The sequence below is a fragment of the Meriones unguiculatus genome, chromosome 11, assembly GCF_030254825.1.
Source record: "Meriones unguiculatus strain TT.TT164.6M chromosome 11, Bangor_MerUng_6.1, whole genome shotgun sequence".
NCBI classification, from domain to species: Eukaryota; Metazoa; Chordata; class Mammalia; order Rodentia; family Muridae; genus Meriones; species Meriones unguiculatus.
The window spans coordinates 107691237-107709297 of record NC_083359.1 but is presented as its reverse complement, the minus strand read 5'-3'; the positions used below and the strand labels follow the sequence as shown (position 1 = coordinate 107709297).

Here is an 18061-nt window from a genome sequence, read left to right as displayed (position 1 = left end):
CTGTGGGCATGTAGGCATCAGGAATAGAAAACAGGGTGCAAGTAAGCTAAGCCAGATGACAAGATACTCAGCAGAGGTAAAGGGTTGACTTCAGAGTGGGAGGCTCAAGGGAAGGGGTGGGGGTATGTGACATGATTGACATAAAGCTTTTCAGGAATAGTCCTGAGATCTGAGGAGCTGGGAGCTGGAAACACTGTTGATGAATCTCAGGTAAGGGATCATAGTTGGGAAAGCTGTTTGAATTTCAGGGAACATACAGAAGTCAGGTTTGTATAAAAGGTGTTATGATAAATGGAAGAAAGGCATCGCAGTGGTTGTCAGTGGAGAGGCAGGGACAGAGGTGGCACTGACTGAGATGGTCGGTTGTCGGGATCCTTCTGCTGGTGGTGCCCTTGCGAAGAGGGTTGTGAGTTTTGGGAGTTTTGCTTTTTGCCAGTTAGAGAGTTACAGTGGGGCCAGGCTGTCCACACATGGGTATGCTATTCTGTGGCCTGGAGGGAGCAGATCCCTTAGTGTCCTGTTGGCTTTTCACTGTTGTCAGAACTCGGCATAAGGTTTTAATAGCTTTGAGATCCAGAGACTTGTGCCAGTGACCTCAGGGTGGATCTTAGCTTTGGGTGTTTTGTCTGCGCATCACCTCATCCCTCATGCCTGGCGTATGCATGGCTGAGGACTACATCTGACAGGTGGATTGTTGCACATTTCAGAAAGACCCTGGGAAAGTTGTGCATCCATGCAGCAAATGAGCCTTGGAACCCAGCTGGATTTCTCCCTAGTGCCTTGTGGAGATAGTGTACTGGGAAGCCTCAGACTTGTCTGTAGATCTCAACCGACAGCTCTGACTAGCGGCTGGCTCCCAGACTGCTGCAGCACAGTTGACTAGGTCCTGAGTTGGCCTTTAGCAACATTCTGGCCACAAATAGCAGAGGAGGTGCACAGGCAGCCCCTGAGCCCTTTGCTTTAATTGTACAGTCAGGATGGGTTTGAAGTGTTAATCAGATGAATCACTAAGCCTTGCATCTGCGTTTAACCTTAAAAACACTGTAAAATTCTGATTTTTATGTCAGCATCTCAGCTCTGCCTTAATAAAATGTTGATGAAATGTTATAAAAAACAATCTAGTCACAATAAGAAATCAGGTTTTCTCATTTATTCTCCCTTTCATGCAGCGTAGTGCACACACATACACTGTGCTGCCACAAAGGGTGAGCCATAAAGTAGTCGTTAGTGTTGTCAAAGAGCCTCAGTAACAGCGGAAAATAGCACTATGTAAGCATCATTTTCCCAAGTTCTTTGAGTTTAAATTTAGACTTACACTAAAAGTGTTGTTGTGGAAAATGAAAATCCAAACCATTCTATTTTACCAATGAAGACTCAGGAGCCAGGTGCTGGGTGAAAACCTGCTAGCTCAGAGAGGCAGAGAAAGTAACCAGCTGATCTTCCTACTCAGCTGATGTCCCAGAGGAAAAGGCCAACAGCTAAAAGCCCAAGAGCTAGAGTGCTAAAGAGTCAAGAGGTAAAGAGCCCTTCTTCTTCTCCATGCTGTCTAAAAATACTCTTCTCTAAAGTCCCTCCTTTCTCCTAATCCCTGTCAGCTGGTTATTTGCTTCGTTAGCTAAGCCATAGTATATAAGTGAACACACAGAGCAGCTCACGCGTGGAATTTACCCTTGCTGGAAAACAAGCAGGAGGAAGAAGTGCTCATCCTTGGAGCAGAGTTAATTGCTGGGGGGTGTTGTGGGCCGTTGTGTGCACAGCGTTACACCATCGAGTCATTAGGGACGTTTCATGTACTCGGCCTGATGATAGAGAGGCATCCAATGCTGCTTCTTACTGCTGCATTTTGTTTTGTTTCCTTGGCTTCATTTTTTTTGTGGTAACTTAAGGCCTTTGGATTTCTGTACTTAACTTGTTTGCAAACCAGACTGGTTGCTTTGAAGAGATGCAAAACAAGACACATGGGAGCCTTGCCTCTGCCATCTCCTGGAAGAAACTTTAGTAAGGACAGTAAGACCAGGATGCTGTCCACTTGAAGTTGCAACAGGGTGTCAGGCAGCTGCACTCTGTCTGGAAATCACTGTGCTGTCCACTAGCTCTGATTAGTCACTTTGTGTTTTTGGCACTTGATTCTGTATGAGTGCTATGGGAGGAAGGGTGAGGTCCGCCTAGAACTCCCAGTTCCAGTGATGTAGTGATTCCGTGCAGCAAGAGGAGGTGGTCCATCTGATCGAGAGAGCATGGGCTGGAGTAGGATGCAACTAAAACATGGTCTTCAGAGCTGTATGAGAGCTTTTCAGTTCCCTGGGCCCAAGGCATTGTCCAAGCCTTCCTAAAATTGGTTATTGGAATACCCCAAAGAATCAGAGTACTGAGGAAGTTGGAACACAGAGTAGAGATGAGATTCCTGAAATGTAATGTTCTCACCACATCAGGTGCAGGATGTTGTGCCAATCACCAGTTATGACACTGCAGGCTCCTTCCTTCTCCTGGGATGCAACAATGGATCGATATATTACATAGGTGAGCAGCAAGCGAGCTTTGTACACGAGGGCTCGGAGACCTCTCCCTCTGTAGTTCTGACTAGATGTGTTCTTGTCTACAGACATGCAGAAGTTCCCACTACGGATGAAGGATAATGACCTCCTTGTCACTGAGCTCTACCATGACCCTTCCAACGATGCCATCACTGCCCTGAGTGTTTACCTAACCCCCAAAACAAGTCAGTACAAGGCCTGCCTTGGGGGCTCTTGGCACTTGGTGTACTTATGAGTTTACTGTCCTAGAGGATGCCCTGTAATGAAGGAATGCTGAGAAATACTAGCATGTTATCATGTGCCTGGGTACAGACCATGAGCTTGAATGTGCTGCTTATACATGGCACCATTTTACTGATCTCATTAGACAAGATAATCATCAGCACAGAAGGATTGTAATGCATGCCGAGATGGCTGAAGTTTCAGTCAAATTCTAATCATAAAAACCATGGGTTACTCATGCTAGCCCTGTTTCCCTCCCTTCTTCCCTCCTTCTTTCTTTCTCTTTCTTTCTTGCCCATTGTCCTTGGCTGCTTTCAGTGATAGAGCTAAGAGGCTGTGACACACAGTATGGAAAGCAGAATTTAAAATACTTAACTACTACTAGTTTCTTTAGAGAAAGCTTGCTGAGCTCTACTCTAGAATGAGGATAATGAAGTATGAGTTTCCCCCTAATCTAATTTACAATTAGAGGTAAAACTGGGAAAGTTTTAGAAATCAGAGCCCTTCCTCATGTTGGCAGGACTTAGGAAGCATGAGAATGGCGTCTTTCCGATTGCCTGGGTTGTCCCCATTCTATGGGAAATAAAGCCCACAGTTCTCTACCTGTGAAGCTTACTAGAATCCAGGCCAGTGAGTGCCCGCCTGTGTTTTGATTTGTGATGGGCTGTGGCACCAGTTTAAGGGAAGCTATGAGGGAAGGAGGAGTGGCTCAGCCTCAGCACTCGCCACTCTTCCAGAGGACTCAGGTCTGTCCCAAGGACCAAATGACAGGTTGCTATAACTCTGGCTCTAACACCGTCTTCTAGCTCCAGGGGTACCAGGCATGTAGCCGGTGTGCAGATGAGCATGCAGGTGAAATAGTCATACAGAGTAAAATTAAAGTAAGTCTTTTAAAAATAGGAAGGAAAAGAAAAGAAATCCAAAGCTGCAGTTGAGCCAAGGTAGACTGGAAGAGGAAGCGTGGTCATCAGTGTGTGGGCATTGCAAGCAGTGTGTCTGTCCCATATGTGGAGTTGGAAACTGTCGGTGCGGGTGACCCTTGCTAAGTCAAGGATAGCTCAGTACCATAGCAGAAGTAAAAGCCAGTGCCACTCTGAGCTTAAGTCTGGAATGCTGCTGTGCAGATGGCGTTTCACTGGTGGGCCTGGCACGGCAGGGTTCTTAGTTCTGTAAATCAGTATCGAGTTGGTACCATGTCTCAGGCATTCTGGAAGGAGATGAGTTTCTATCCGTAAGGAGCAGATTCCAATTCAAATTCCACATTTGAATACGTGGGATTAGTGTGTCGCTGCCACAGCAAAGCCTCAGACAGTGCAGGAGGGCCAGGTGTAGCTTTATTACAGAGTGAAGGCCCAGAAATATAAAGGCAATGCAGACTTTCTGTCGCATGTGTACCCTGAGTGGCGTGGTCACAAGCTCGGACTCCTACTAGGCCTCTGTCATCACAGGGAGGCTTTACAGTGCGCCTTTCTTTTTTTTTTTTAATTTATTTTATTTTATTTCATTTTTAAATATTACTTACAGTTTATTAACTTTATATCTCAGCTGTAGCCTGCTCCCTCATTCCCTCCCAATCCCACCTACCCTGCCCCTTTCCAAGTCCATAGATAGGGGAGGTCTCCTCCCCTTCCATCTGACCCTAGCTTATCAGGTATCTTCAGGACTAGCTGCAATGTCCTCCTCTGTGGCCTAGCAAGGCTGCTCCTCCCTTGCGGTGGGTGGGAGTGTTAAAGAGCCAGCCATTGAGTTCATGTCAGAAATAGTCCTTGTTCCCCTTATTAGGGAACCCACTTGGATACTGAGCTGCCATGGGCTACATCCAAGGAGGGGTTCTAGGCAACTTTCTTTTCGTCATTATGTAACACATTTCCTTTGACTTGTGGCTCCCAGGTGTCAGTGGGAACTGGATTGAGATAGCCTATGGCACGAGCTCTGGGGCCGTGCGTGTGATCGTGCAGCACCCGGAGACCGTTGGGTCTGGGCCGCAGCTCTTCCAGACCTTCACAGTTCATCGGAGCCCTGTGACAAAGACCATGCTGTCAGAGAAGCACCTGGTGTCAGGTAGGGTAGGACTCCCTCCCGTCTCCTGGAATGCCTCATGCTGCCTGCTTCTGTGGACTGAGAGACGAACAGCAGTGTGCTCTGCTGAGCCATGAATGACTGCAGGAGTGTGCCTTTGACTGGGCCTGGATGCGTTGTACATGAACCTGGGAAATGTACCTTCTGTTTTATCTTTCTAGTGTTTCTTTTTTATGGCATGTTTCATGTCAAGATGCATATCAGATCACTGCCAAGAAGATTTTTCCGCGTCAGAATTTTCTTAAGTTTGAACTTGAATATAAATTTTATTTGGTTAGTTTTAGCTTTAAGCTAAAGTTGTAGACCTAGATGTACATTTTGATAGTTGATGACCTTAAAATGTTTAAAATTCATAACAATATAAAATTATGTGAAGAAAGTAACATTTTGTGTGTTGATAGTTCCGTATAAGCACAAAACTTTAAACATCTAGATAATGAAGTAAGACATTACATGCTAACTTTGTCCTAGTGCCAACCTACTTTCTTTGGATCATGAGACTAAGCTACTAGCTTTTCTGTTTTGTAAAATGCATTGCACGTTTTTGCTCATTTATTTTGTTTGATGCATTTGGGTTTCTACATACTTGTTCGGTTGCCCTGTCCCTTCAGCCCTGACACACTTCCCACTGTCCTTCACGCACTCACACACTTCTTCAATAAGGCTTCCCAGTCTGTGTAGAACTAACCTAGTCTTCTAGTCTTCTGTCTGCTTTTCACAGGCTTACACTGTAATTGTTGCTTGCCTGTCCTCTATCTCCCTCAGGAAGATGAGTTTCACAGTAGTGGCTGTGTTCTCTGCTCTTGGCACTTGAGAGATGCTGGGCAGTGCTGTGTGCATCCTGTGAGACCTTAAGCTCTTAGCTGTGCTGTATGGATTAAATGGCCGTGCTCTGAGATCCTCATAACTGCTGGTGGTGGCTATATCAGCGTAGGATGTGATGCCAAAGCAGTGCCTAATATAATTTATATTTCAACATGGAATGTCACATGTAGGTATGGATTTAAATGCCCAGTTTAAGCATGTCTAGAGTGTTGCTTCTTCTCAGTCCTCTGCCCTCCGGTGGCTACTGATGTAAATACAGCCATGTGCTTTTTCTGTGGTATACATGCTAGTGTCTGAAATGGGGCTTTGCCGGATGGTGTATGAACAAGGTTCTGTCATCAATGTTTGGATCATCCAGGATTGCTTCAGTTATTTATCTCCTCAGTCCTGCTAAGCTTAGTGAAATTAGAGGGCCATTTCCCATGAGACTGTTCAGCCGCCTTACCTGTGACTCCTGTACTTGCTCCTGGCTCTGAGAACTGAGTTAATTATATACTGCTAAGATGTGCATAGGAGTTATTTGTTGTTGGTGTTTGCCAAGGTTACTTTGTATGCAGTAGGAATTGTGATGTTTGTACAGAAGTTTTATATGCCTGATGTTCACAGATGTTTCTAAAATCATTACAAATGACAAGTGTAAAGCAAGCAAAAATGTATACTTCTTGTCTGAAGGATTTAATATTTTAGGCTCTATCTTTTTAATAAGCATGCCCATTTAGAACAAAAATGTGGAGAGAGTTTAGGAAGTAATATACCATATGATCATTCACTAGCATTCATAGTCAGAAATTAACAAAGGCCTGTAAGACATGATGTAGAAAAGTTTTTTAAGTTTGAGAGAGACACTAAATTGCCTAAGCCAGGAGTGACTGAAAACTGGTGACAAACACTTCAAATATCTTATTGGCACCAGCTTTTTATTACTCATAGTCACATTAGAGTCTGTATTAGAGCTGGGCATTTTTTCTATAAAAACAAGTATGCATTAAAAATAAACCTTCCAAACCAGGTTTTTAAAATCTTTTAATTAAACTATTATTATTAAACCTGTGGGGGGGGGGGTTATGAGACAGGGTCTTTGTATGAGTCCTGGAACTCATCATGTAGAACAGGCTGTCCTAGGCCTCACAGAGATCTGACTGCCTCTGCCTCTCAAGGTCTGGTATTAGAGGCATGTACCTACCACTCCTAGGCAAATTTTTTAAAATGGGAATGTCTGTATCTTGTTGTGTATGGATAAGGATAAGAGACCAGGAGGGGGTGTCAGGTCCCCTGAGTTGGAATTACAGGCAGTTGTAAGTTGTCTGATTTGGGTACTCTGGAAGAGAAACAGGCATTCCTGACCACAGGGCTTTCTCCACCTTGTAGGCCTAGAGATGGAGCTCAGGTCCTCAGGCTTGGCAGCAAGTTTCTTCACAGTGGCTACCTTCCCAGCCCCAGGTCTCTCGATTACCTAGACACAGACTGAGGACAGCTTTAAGATACATATGCAGTCTGATTGCCTTTTCACGTGTGTTATGATCTTCTTTATGTGGAAGAAGAAACTTGTTTCAGAGTGGTGACAGACCTGTTCTTTCTTTCCTAGTGTGTGCTGACAACAACCATGTCCGAACGTGGACAGTGACACGGTTCAGAGGGATGATCTCCACTCAGCCAGGTTCCACTCCTTTAGCATCCTTCAAGATCCTGTCCTTAGAAGAGACGGAGAGCCATGGCAGCTATTCCTCTGGAAATGACATAGGTAGGTACCTTCCAAGATGGAAGTCCAGGACCAGGGTTGAGGTGTGTGTGTGTGTGGGGGGGGGGGTGTAGTTGTAGACGATAGGATGATCTCAGCATGATGCTGACACAGGCTCCCTACTGGCCTGGCACTCGCCACATAATCTGGAGTAGCTGGCCAGGGAGCCTGTCTGCCTCCCCATGCTGGGCTTTCACACATGACACTTGGCTTGTTTTCTGTGGACCCAGGAATTGGGTCTGTGTATGTTCCTCACAGCCATCATACCAACCCCTGTAGTTCTCTTATTAGCGTCTGTGAATTCACAAAATTACATTACTGAAATATTTTCACTGTTTAAAAAGTTGAGAAAAACAATTTTTTTTTCTCAGTAACATTTCCTCCTTGAAATGCTGTCTTCAAATGCTAACCAGCTCTGTTTGTATTAAAGTTGTGGTTGATTGCTGTGCCGAACTGATGAGAGGGAAAGTGAAGCCGGGAAGAGAGTCAGCATTGTTACAGAATTGGAGTTGTTTGGCCAGTGTGTGCACAGCACTGTCCTCTGTGTGGTCCCAGCAGGAGTTGCGTAGTTAGCCTGCTTCACTCTCTGCACCCTGATTGTCCATCTGTAAAGTGGGGCGATGATGGTGCTTTTCGTATGTAGCCCCTCGGAAGCACAAGGCAGCATCTATGACCTGCTGGTAAAAATGCCACCGTTCCTGTTCTCAGTGGGTGTGGCCCAGGCCTTGTGAGTTGAGGGCCGCCAGTAACTTAGTGTCCGTGTTTTTCCAGCACATCAGCAACAACACAGAGCTTGCCATGTGGAAGGTTTTTTGTGTGGAAGGGTTCTAGGGATCGGGTCCATGCTCCCAAGCCTTTTCTAAATTATCAGAATCTAGGCATATCCTCAAGGGTCCTTCTGGTACCGATAATACAGATCCTGAAGGCGCTATTAACCTCAGATGGTAGTCGTTAACGCACAAGGTATAATTTGAAGTGTTGTGGGCCTGAAGAGATGGAAGACCTGAGTTCATTCCCAGCGAGCACACAGGGCAGCTTTTTGGGATCCAGTGCCCTCTACTGTCCTCTGTGGGCATATACACACATGTGGCACAGGGACACACAGACACACTCACATAGACACACACAGATAATATGCACACACTCACAAACATGGACGCACAAACACACATACACACACACACACACACATTTTCGAAAAGAAATATTGTGCATAGGGCTGGAGAGATTTCTCAGTGGTTAAGAGCACTCTGTGCTCTTCCAGAGGACCTGGGTTCAATTCTCAGCACCCACATGGCAGCTCACAACTGTTTCCAATTCCAAGGGATCTGATACCCCCATACCAATGCACATAAAAAAAAAGTGTTGTGCACCTGTATTTTAGAAATTATTGCAGCTGGACATATTTTTGCTGATGTGTGTGGGTGTGACGTTGTGCCACACAGCAGGAGTGGCAGTTGTTTGGGGAGAGGAGTATTAGTATTAATGTGCTTTTATAAAATGGAATCGTGCCCCCTCCTTTTCAACCTTTTCTTTTTCCCAACACAGGGCCTTTTGGAGAACGGGATGATCAACAAGTGTTTATCCAGAAGGTTGTTCCCATTACCAACAAGCTGTTTGTCAGGCTGTCGTCAACTGGAAAAAGGTGCTGCTCCATAGGGCTTGTGTGCTCACATGACTTTGTCTCCCAGAGTGCAGGGGCCATCTGCTAGAGGTGGAAGAGCTCCATAGGAACATGCTGAGACAGAAGTCCATGTGCCAGCTAACCACTAGATAGCTGGAACTCAGCAGTGTGCTTCCACCAAGTCTCTGTGGATGTAACAGACTGAGAGCACCATAGAAAGGCAGAACTCAGAGACCTTTGAGCCACTGTGTGCAGATGTGTGTACAGATGTGTGTCCATGACATGCATCTCTCAGATGGGGCAGTACAGATTCCCTGAGCATCTTTATTAACAAAAGTAAGGAAGCCGACCATTCTCCGCTGATGGTCATGTAAGCTGCATAACTGCCATGGTTCCAATTAGCATCAGTTCCTTTTCTCTGGAATGGCCATCTAGCTGTGCCCTGTGCTTGCAGGCAGGGGGCTGCTCTGTTCCTGAGCGTTACCAGGACAGTCTTTTCTGCTTCTGTCTTCAGAGATGCTTTTTTATTTTTATTTTTTTATTTTATTTTATCTTATTTTATTTTTTGTCTGATTTTAATGGCAGTGACAGTGGATTTCATGGCTGCCAGGTACACTAAATTCTGATTCGAATACTGTCTTTATTAGCGATGTAAATTCAACCTAAGTGACCTCATCGCCTGCCTGACAGAATAAGGTTCCATGTCTAGAGAGTATACCCTGTGGTAAAGTGATGAAAACAAATCCTTATAGTCCGTCACTGCAGTGGACATTTGTGGAAATGAGCTTTTCTGCCATCTTGTTTTACTTTGAAAATGATTGACCCTAATATTGCTGTTTCTTTTCTGCATGAGCAAGCAAAATTCCTAGTAGTAGTCCTTAAATGGGCAGATTTCCTTTTGGATGTTGCTGGTGCTGTTGGTGTGTTTAAGGCTCTCTGCTTACCTTTGTTTGGCATGTCTGGTTACATGCTGCTTCAGTGAACAAGCTCTGCAAAATAATCAGTTTTATTTCCATCAGAAATTGCATATGGTCATTAGTAGTTAATGAATTCTAGAAAATGACTACTACGCCAACAGATTTTTTTTTTTTTTTTTTGACAAAAAGAATTGAGAGTTTGGACTGTGCTTTCTGTGTTCTGAGTACAGAAGCTGCCTAAAGTTTATTAATCTTGACTCATGTGTTCTGTTTTCATATCCCCGTCTGTGTTATCTTGGAAAGTTTCCTGCGTATGAGAGTTTATGGTCTGAGGGGAACTATAGTGGCAGAAAGAATAAGCATAGGTTGCTTTGTAGAGTTGATGCTTTTGTCACCTACAAGGTCACTGACAGCTGAGGCCACAGGAGACAGAGACTGAACAGGGTTAACCCTGAATCCTGTAGAGATAAGGACTCCACTCCATGGCAGAAAGACCACTGCAAAAGGGTGTTCTCGTGCATACCGTAACAGGGTTTTATTTTATTTTAGAGATGACCCAGAAATACGGATTTTTACTTATTTATTTTTTTAAATTACAATTTATTCACTTTGTATCTTAGCTGTAGGCCCCACCTTCATCCCCTCCCAATCCCATCCTCCCTCCTGGTACTCCTCCTTTGTCCCTTCCCCAGTCCACTGGTAGGAGAGGTCCTTCTCCCCTTCCCTCTGACTCTAACCTATCAGGTCTCATCAGGACTGGCTTCATTGTCTTCCTCTGTAGCCTGGTAAGGCTGCTCCCCCTCAGGGGGAAGTGATCAAAGATCCAGCCACTGAGTTCATGTCACAGACAGCCCCTGTTCCCCTCACTAGGGAACCTACTTGGAGACGGAGCTGCCATGGACTACATCTGTGCAGGGGTTCTAGGTTATCTCCATGCATGGTTCTTTGTTGGAGTATCAGTCTCAGAAAAGAGCCCTGGGCCCAGATTTTGTGGTTCTGTTGCTCTCCTTGTGGAGCTCCTGTCCCTTCCAGGTCTTTCTGTCTCTCCCTTCTTTCATAAGATTCCCTGCACTCTGCCCAAAGTTTGGCTATGAATCTTAGCCTATGCCTTGATACCCTGCAGGGTAGAGTCTTTCAGAGGCCCTCTGTGGTAAGCTCCTGTGCTGTTCCCTGTTTTCTCCCTCTTCCGATGTCAATCCCATTTGCCTTTCTGAATGAGGATTGCGCATCTAAATGGATATTAGACATATAGAATAAAGATACTGAAAGCTGTACACCTAAAGAAGCTAAGCAATAAGGAGGACCCTGGGTAAAATGCTCAGTGCTCATTCAGAAATACAGATTTTTTTTTTTAATCAAGTCACTTTTACAAATATGAATAAATGTTAATTCTTATATGAGTAATAATAAAGAAGATTATTGTCCTGACAGACAAACAAACAAAAAACTGGTTTGATTTGATTTTTGTAGATACTAGTGACTCGGTGCTAGAGACAGTTGCTGTTTCTGCAGAGAACCAGGGTTCAGTTTCCGGCATCCATTGTGGGCAGCTCACAACCACATGTACTGCCAGCTGCAGGGAATCCAGTGCTCTTCTCTGACTTCCTGGGCCACCAGGCATGCGGACAGGCACTCACACATACATATAAATCTGTTTTTAAAGTTCTACCCACTGAAATGAATGACAATTGCTAATGTCTTTACACGTGATCAGAGCAGACCATACACACAGTGAAACGAAGTTTACTCCAGAGCGGATAACTCCAGTGTGTGTGGCCTGTGTGGCCAGCAGGACTGGCAGCTCCCTTGGCTGCCTCCACTGAGCTTTGCTTCCTCCTCCTGGGGTGCTCAGCCTCTCACTCTCCCCATGCTGGCTGTGCCTTTCTGTGCTGCTGAGCTGCTTCACTTCTGACTCAGAGCTCTGGAGCTTTTGTGGGCCTGAGTTGTAAAACACTGTGCACAAACTGGAGGGGTTCTCATCCCTACATCAGCATATTTTATTTATTTTTGTTCCCCCTCTCTATCCCTCCCTCCCTCTTTCCTTTTTCTGTTTTCTTGCATTTTTCTTGCATTGTAAAGATTTGCTTATTCCCAAGATGATTTTTGTGACTAAGTTGTATCTCTATATTTCAGTTGAGAACAATGTGTGAAAAGTTTTTCTGATTCAGAGAAACAAGATTTGATTTTTCTGTCAACTTCCTATGACCATTTTAAAACTATTTTAGATACATGTTCATGTGTGTGATTCTGAAAATGAGAAATTAGTGAGACGTTTGAATTGTACAATGCATGTAATTGCTTTCTTGATCTCTAACCCCCGTCTTTGCAGAATATGTGAAATCCAGGCTGTGGACTGCACTACAATATCCTCATTCACTGTGAGAGAGTGTGAGGGCTCCAGCAGGATGGGCTCACGGCCAAGGCGCTACCTGTTCACTGGCCACAGCAATGGTAGCATCCAGATGTGGGACCTGACCACAGCTATGGACATGGTCAACAAGAGCGAGGACCAGGGTAGGTCAGGCACAGGAGGGTGTGTGTGTGTGTGTGTGTGTGTGTGTGTGTGTGTGCGCGTGTGTGTGTGTCAGGGCTGACTTTTGACCTGGGACGCTGATGAGTGTTTCTCTCCTAAGATGCAGGTGGCCCCACAGAGGAAGAGCTGCTCAAGCTGTTGGACCAATGTGATCTGAGCACATCCCGCTGTGCTACGCCCAACATCAGTCCTGCCACTTCCGTGCTTCAGCACAGCCGCCTGCGAGAGTCCAGCTCTAGGTGGGTCAGGGAGCGGACAGTACTTCCTGGTGGAGGGATTTCTGCTGGACAGTTGTCTGATATGCTGTAACATTCAGTTGTGGAAGCTGTATTTTTCTAAATACAGTTTGAGTCATATTTGTTGATACTGAACTGTTTAAATATAAATAAATCTTTTCTATTTGCATAGCACGTTCTTAGGAAAATATTTTCAAACTGTTACTGAATTAGGTTTTTGATAGTTTCATACATGTATAATGTGCATGGAAAAAAAGCACTGTGGTCTTTTATGTGTGTGGCATGTGCTGTGATTGACCCCTGGATTTATGCCAAACGTGCTTTTTACCTTTTGAGCCTGACCCTTAACCCTCTTTTGCCCTTTGCCTTTTGGAGAGTTACTCTTCTGTTGTGATGGCACACCATGACCGTGATAATTTACAGAAGAAGTTTATGTGAGCTTGAGATTCCACAGGTTAAGAGCCCGGCATATAGGCAGCAGGCAGCATGCAAGGCAGCTGGAGCAGGATGCTGAGGGCTTACATCCTCAACTGCAAGCGCAGAGCGGAGAGGGTGAACTAGAAATGCACAAGGCCTTAAATTCCCAAAGCCCACCCCAGCGACATACTTCCTGCAGCAAGCCAGACCTCCTAAACCTTCATAATCAGCGTCACCAACTGACATGTATCATTCCAGCCACCGCTGGAAATGACTGACAGCTGGAATGCAACCATGTGACCAGTAACTCCCCCTGCATTAGGAAGATCGGGTATCAGTTGGATACTTTGTAAAGTTTTGTTCTTACTGCTCAGGTTCATTGCTAATCAAAAGTGGTTAAATTACTTTGTCTAATTTCATATCAGGGCATTGTTTACTTAGTACAATGAAATACTCTGCCTTTTCTGTTGGTATACTTAAGAAAAAACCTTTTATTTACATTACTTACATCTTTTTCCCAGTCCACTCCAATCCCTTCCAACACCCCAACACCAGGTAGGAGAGAGAAAGGGTTAGTGGGAGAGGGGCTGCAATTCTTTCTTAGCTGCTTCCTGCTGGTCAAGGTTGTTGTGTTTCTTGGAGCCAGTCCAACTCTCATTTCAGTAGATCTCCAACTACTTGTTTCACAACAGCAACCAGGAGCAGCAAGGGAGAAGCAGGAACAGCCTTGTTCTTTCTCTGAGATCTACTCTCTCAGATCTTGAATTACTTTCCTCTCCAGAGTCCTCAGATTTAAACTATCTGTAGATGGCAAAGAGCTCCTCTCAGAGCCCACATGAGGCAAATAGTCTGCTGATGTGGCCCATCTGAATCAGTCTCACATCCCACACCTGAGACCAAAACAAAAACATATTTATATCCATAACACTTTTCCAGCCATATTGACAAAAAAATCTAATTCTGATTATCCAAGGACCGAATATTGAATTACATTGATTCCTTTCTGGTTTTAAAGAGTATTTTCCTTTTCCCCCTGCTATTCAAAATTTTTGCTTGATTGTGAGTGTATGTATGGTATTACCTAAGTTGGTAATTGTATGTAGTACGGTTAGCTTGACAGATACATTCTCATAGAGAGGGGTGGATAGTAATATGCCTTATATGTTTTAATGATGTTTTAGTTGGCAGTTTAACTGCTGAGATACGCTCCTGAGACCTTAGAGTGAAATCATAACTGTCACTTTTAAAATCTGCCTTTCAGCCTTCAGCTGCAGCACCACGAAACAATCCCCGAAGCAGCCACTTACGGTGCCACACGGCCTTACCGAGAGAGCCCTTTGTTAGCCAGAGCACGGAGGACTGAGAGTTTCCACAGCTACAGGGACTTCCAGACTCTCAATTTCAACAGAAGCGTGGAGAGAGCTGTCCCTGAAAATGGGCAGATGGGTCCAGCACAGGCTGAGGTGAAAGGGGCAGCTGGGGAGTGCAGTACATCAGAGAGAAAGTCCCCTGGGACAGAAGTCAGATGTGTGAAAGAATTAGAGGGTGGGTCAGAAGTGCATAAAACAGCAGAAGGTTTGTCAGAGCCCAAGAAAAGGTCATCAGAGGATGAAAGTGAACATAAAGTGGAGTTACGGAAGAAAGGATTCGAAGCAGGAGGATTCCTTGGAAGAAAGAAGGTTCCCTATCTCGCATCCTCCCCAAGTACCTCTGATGGAGGGACTGACTCCCCTGGTACAGCATCCCCATCTCCAACAAAGACCACTCCCTCACCTCGGCATAAAAAGAGTGACTCCTCAGGCCAAGAGTACAGCTTGTGAAATCACCAAAGTGCATGAGAGTTTTGCAAAATTTACAGGAAAAACCACATTTCCTGGGTTTCAGTACATTGGCTTTTACATCAAAAACTCTGCAGGACAGTCTGACTCTGCTGAAGCAGGAACAGAGCATACTCTCCTAAGGGGCTTAGTGAGCCTTTCTCAACACTCAGAAGTAGCTCTAATCCTGCAGGCACACGGAACGGCAGCTTGTAAGCAGGAGTCATTTCCATGGTGTTCCCCTAGAGCATGTGAGGCAGCGGGCCCTCTTCCCAACGCCGTTGCCCAAGCCTTGTCTTGCAGTGGTACCTTAAAGTGAATCACATAATCTTGGAACATGGGCTCCCAACCCTTGTGATTGCGAAGTGTTTACTAGATAATTAATGAGGTGCTATGTTGTGAAAAGGTCTATTGTTAACTCAAAACACTATTACTGGACCCCAGCTCTATCGTGCACTACGTCTTTAGGGTGATTGTATTTCATTGTGGGTCATTTTCTGATTCTTGGGAGTTAATACAGCATGCATCACCAGTGATTGATACCTGAAGTCCTTCCAGTGGGAACAACTGTCTGTGTTTGAATAGGTAAAGTAATGATGGGGATCTGGGTGGTCAGATGGGATCCCTCCATTTGCTAGTCCAGCTACTTTATGAGCCACTGTGTTTTTGGAGTGTCACATAGGATTGGAATTCTGAATTTGGAGTTAAATGCTTTGGTATGTAAAAATGTTTTGGCTTTGTTTTGAACTCTGGGAGCAAAAGAAAAATTTTTGTACATTTTCTTCATTTAACTGGAGTGGTTTACCTTTATCTGTAAATGAAGAAAATTTAAATTTAAACCCATGAGCATTTACTAGTGAATGATGTATATTTCCCATTCCCAGAAGTATAATGAAATTGGAATAAATTCTTTAAAGTTTACTATATTATTAGTGGTTTCCATACCAATTTTCTTGTATTTATTTGTTGATTAAATCCAATGAGAAAGGTTAAGTCAGTTTGTCTTTGGTTATTTAAGGAACATTATCCTATTTAAGCTGTACCCACATTTGTCTGTGAAAAGAAATGTTTTTCATGTAAGAGGAACCGCTAAAGAGAGGAAAAGTTGGTTGGGACTAAAGTTTTATAGAAACATGGTGTGAGCACTTACCCCAGCCTGGCAGGTGGAGGCCAGCCCGGCCTACACATGAGCCTCTGTTGCAGGAACAAATGGAAGCGCAACTTAAAGCACGGACTGCAGCATTTGCACAGTGGGCCTTGTGTCTTCCATCTTACAGGAGAGCCGGATTCTACTTGTCTGTCTTTTCTTGCTGTGCCTTTCTTGTCAAGTTTGTGACTCAGAGCAATAATGAAGCAGGTCTGTATACTCTGACTGCTGTGAAAAGGGGGAAGCGTAGTTCACGGTGAAAATAGTTCAGGCTGTTTTGTTGTAAGTGTTCTGTTACGCCAAGTGAGGTAAGCATTGTCCTCATCACAGACCACAGAGAAGACTTAGCCCATGGCTGAGCCAGCTTTCAGACTGATGGCTTCTGTTTAAAAAAAAAACAATAATTTGCTTCTTGGCTTTCTCATCAGGATTTCCCAGCATTAAATCTAGTTGTCCTAGCCCCATTTCATTGAATATCTGGTAATGGACTCATTTTTGGAAAGGGTATCACAGTTGATTTTAGGGTATGTTGGACCGGACCATACTCATCACAGTCTGGTTTTTTTAATAGGTGTGTCTCTGTTGCTCTTTATGTGCTGCTCAGGATTGCTAGAATATTCTTTGGTTGGTATAGTAAACCTAGTTCACATTTAGGTCTCTAGTCACACCATCTTCCTGTGCACCATGATGTGCTGTGATTTTCCCACCAGTTGCAGCATTTCTGTGGATGCCAGCATTCGTGCTAGAGCAGCACAGCATACTCTGAGGGACCTGTAAACAGGTTCTTTATGGAGCTCATTTTGAAGAGTCAGAGGAAGGCAGGAAGGTGGAAGGATGGTTGTGTAGACAGGGAAGGACAAAGGCCTGTAAAACACAACCTAGAGTCCTGTCAGCAGACTCCCCAGACAGCCCTCTCAGCCTGGAGGGGTAAGGACAAACCTGCTCCTTTTGTTTTCTTGGCAACTGGTTCTTCTCTTGTTCCCAGATGTGGAATTCTTTAAGAGCTCATGATCCCCTGGACAACCAGCTCTCCATTAAATTTCCTGGGAGTTCACCCAGGATTTGAGGTGACATCTATGCCAGTCCAGCTGACTGAAAACCAGGAGGAGTACTGAGAAGGTTCCCGTGCCGGAGGTCAGGCTCTCCACACCGTGGCCAGCAAGGTCAGAATCACCAACAGCCCTCACCTCCACCGAGGGAGGGGAGTAGCGGGCATGGTGTCATGTGCATGGCGTGTTGTTTGCTCGTGAGTTTGCAGTAGTGCAGGGCCAGGTACAGGACAAGCGGATGCCAGCAACAGAGGCAAAGAAGCATCATCCTTCTTGGGTGGGAGGCTGGAGGTGAAGGCTCCCTGGTCTTCATGCTTTTCCTGCCCTGCACCTCCAGTGGCTGCAGCTGCTATGCCAGTTGCTATGCCTCCTTCCGACCTGGTTCTGCCGCCAGCTCTGCACTTGGATAAGCCACTGCTCACTGGAAATGTCTTAAGCCTTGGACTCCGGGGCCATGTGAAGCAGGAGTGGAGCAGTGCACTTGGTGTGTGTCACTTTCAGACATAGAAAGTGACTCTTACGGCAAGCCACGAGTTCTGAGAGATAGTGGCATCGGGCAGCAGATATTTTGGAAGCAAATGGAACTGGGAGTACCTGGGCCCAAGTCTGCAGGGGCAGACAAGATGGCTCTGAGAAAGACTTGAGGAGAAGCTGGGAGTGGAGGGTACTGAGCCACAGGTAGGTGTTGAGATCTCAGCGCATTCCCTGCCCTGCAGACACCCATCTGTGCAGACTGGGAGCTGTGGACAGAGAAAAGGGCACTCCTATGCTGAGACCCCTCCATCTTTCCTCCCATCACAGCACAGATGGGACAAATGGTTTCCAAGTTCTCAACATCAGCACACATCTGCTTTCTTTACACTGGGCATAACAAGCTCTATGACACTCAAAACTCTCTGGTTTTCTTTGGCCGGTATAGCCCC

At 45.1% G+C, this 18061-nt stretch overlaps 1 protein-coding gene across 3 annotated transcripts in view; it reads left to right on the top strand.

Annotated features, from left to right (window-relative positions):
- The window catches only part of Kctd3 (potassium channel tetramerization domain containing 3), a 36768-nt gene extending 20833 nt beyond the window's left edge, over positions 1-15935 (top strand). The window contains exons 11-18 of one of the 3 annotated variants that reach the window (XM_021647375.2): positions 2433-2520; positions 2603-2719; positions 4647-4817; positions 7246-7401; positions 8947-9043; positions 12269-12453; positions 12579-12711; positions 14387-15935. In XM_021647375.2, coding sequence (XP_021503050.1) covers positions 2433-2520; positions 2603-2719; positions 4647-4817; positions 7246-7401; positions 8947-9043; positions 12269-12453; positions 12579-12711; positions 14387-14945 — 1506 coding nt within the window. In that variant the 3' untranslated portion in view covers positions 14946-15935. Of the gene's footprint in view, positions 1-2432; positions 2521-2602; positions 2720-4646; positions 4818-7245; positions 7402-8946; positions 9044-12268; positions 12454-12572; positions 12712-14386 lie in introns of all 3 variants that reach the window. The other 2 variants (XM_021647376.2, XM_060364907.1) reach the window with 2 other exon arrangements.
- The last annotated feature ends 2126 nt before the right edge of the window (positions 15936-18061 follow it).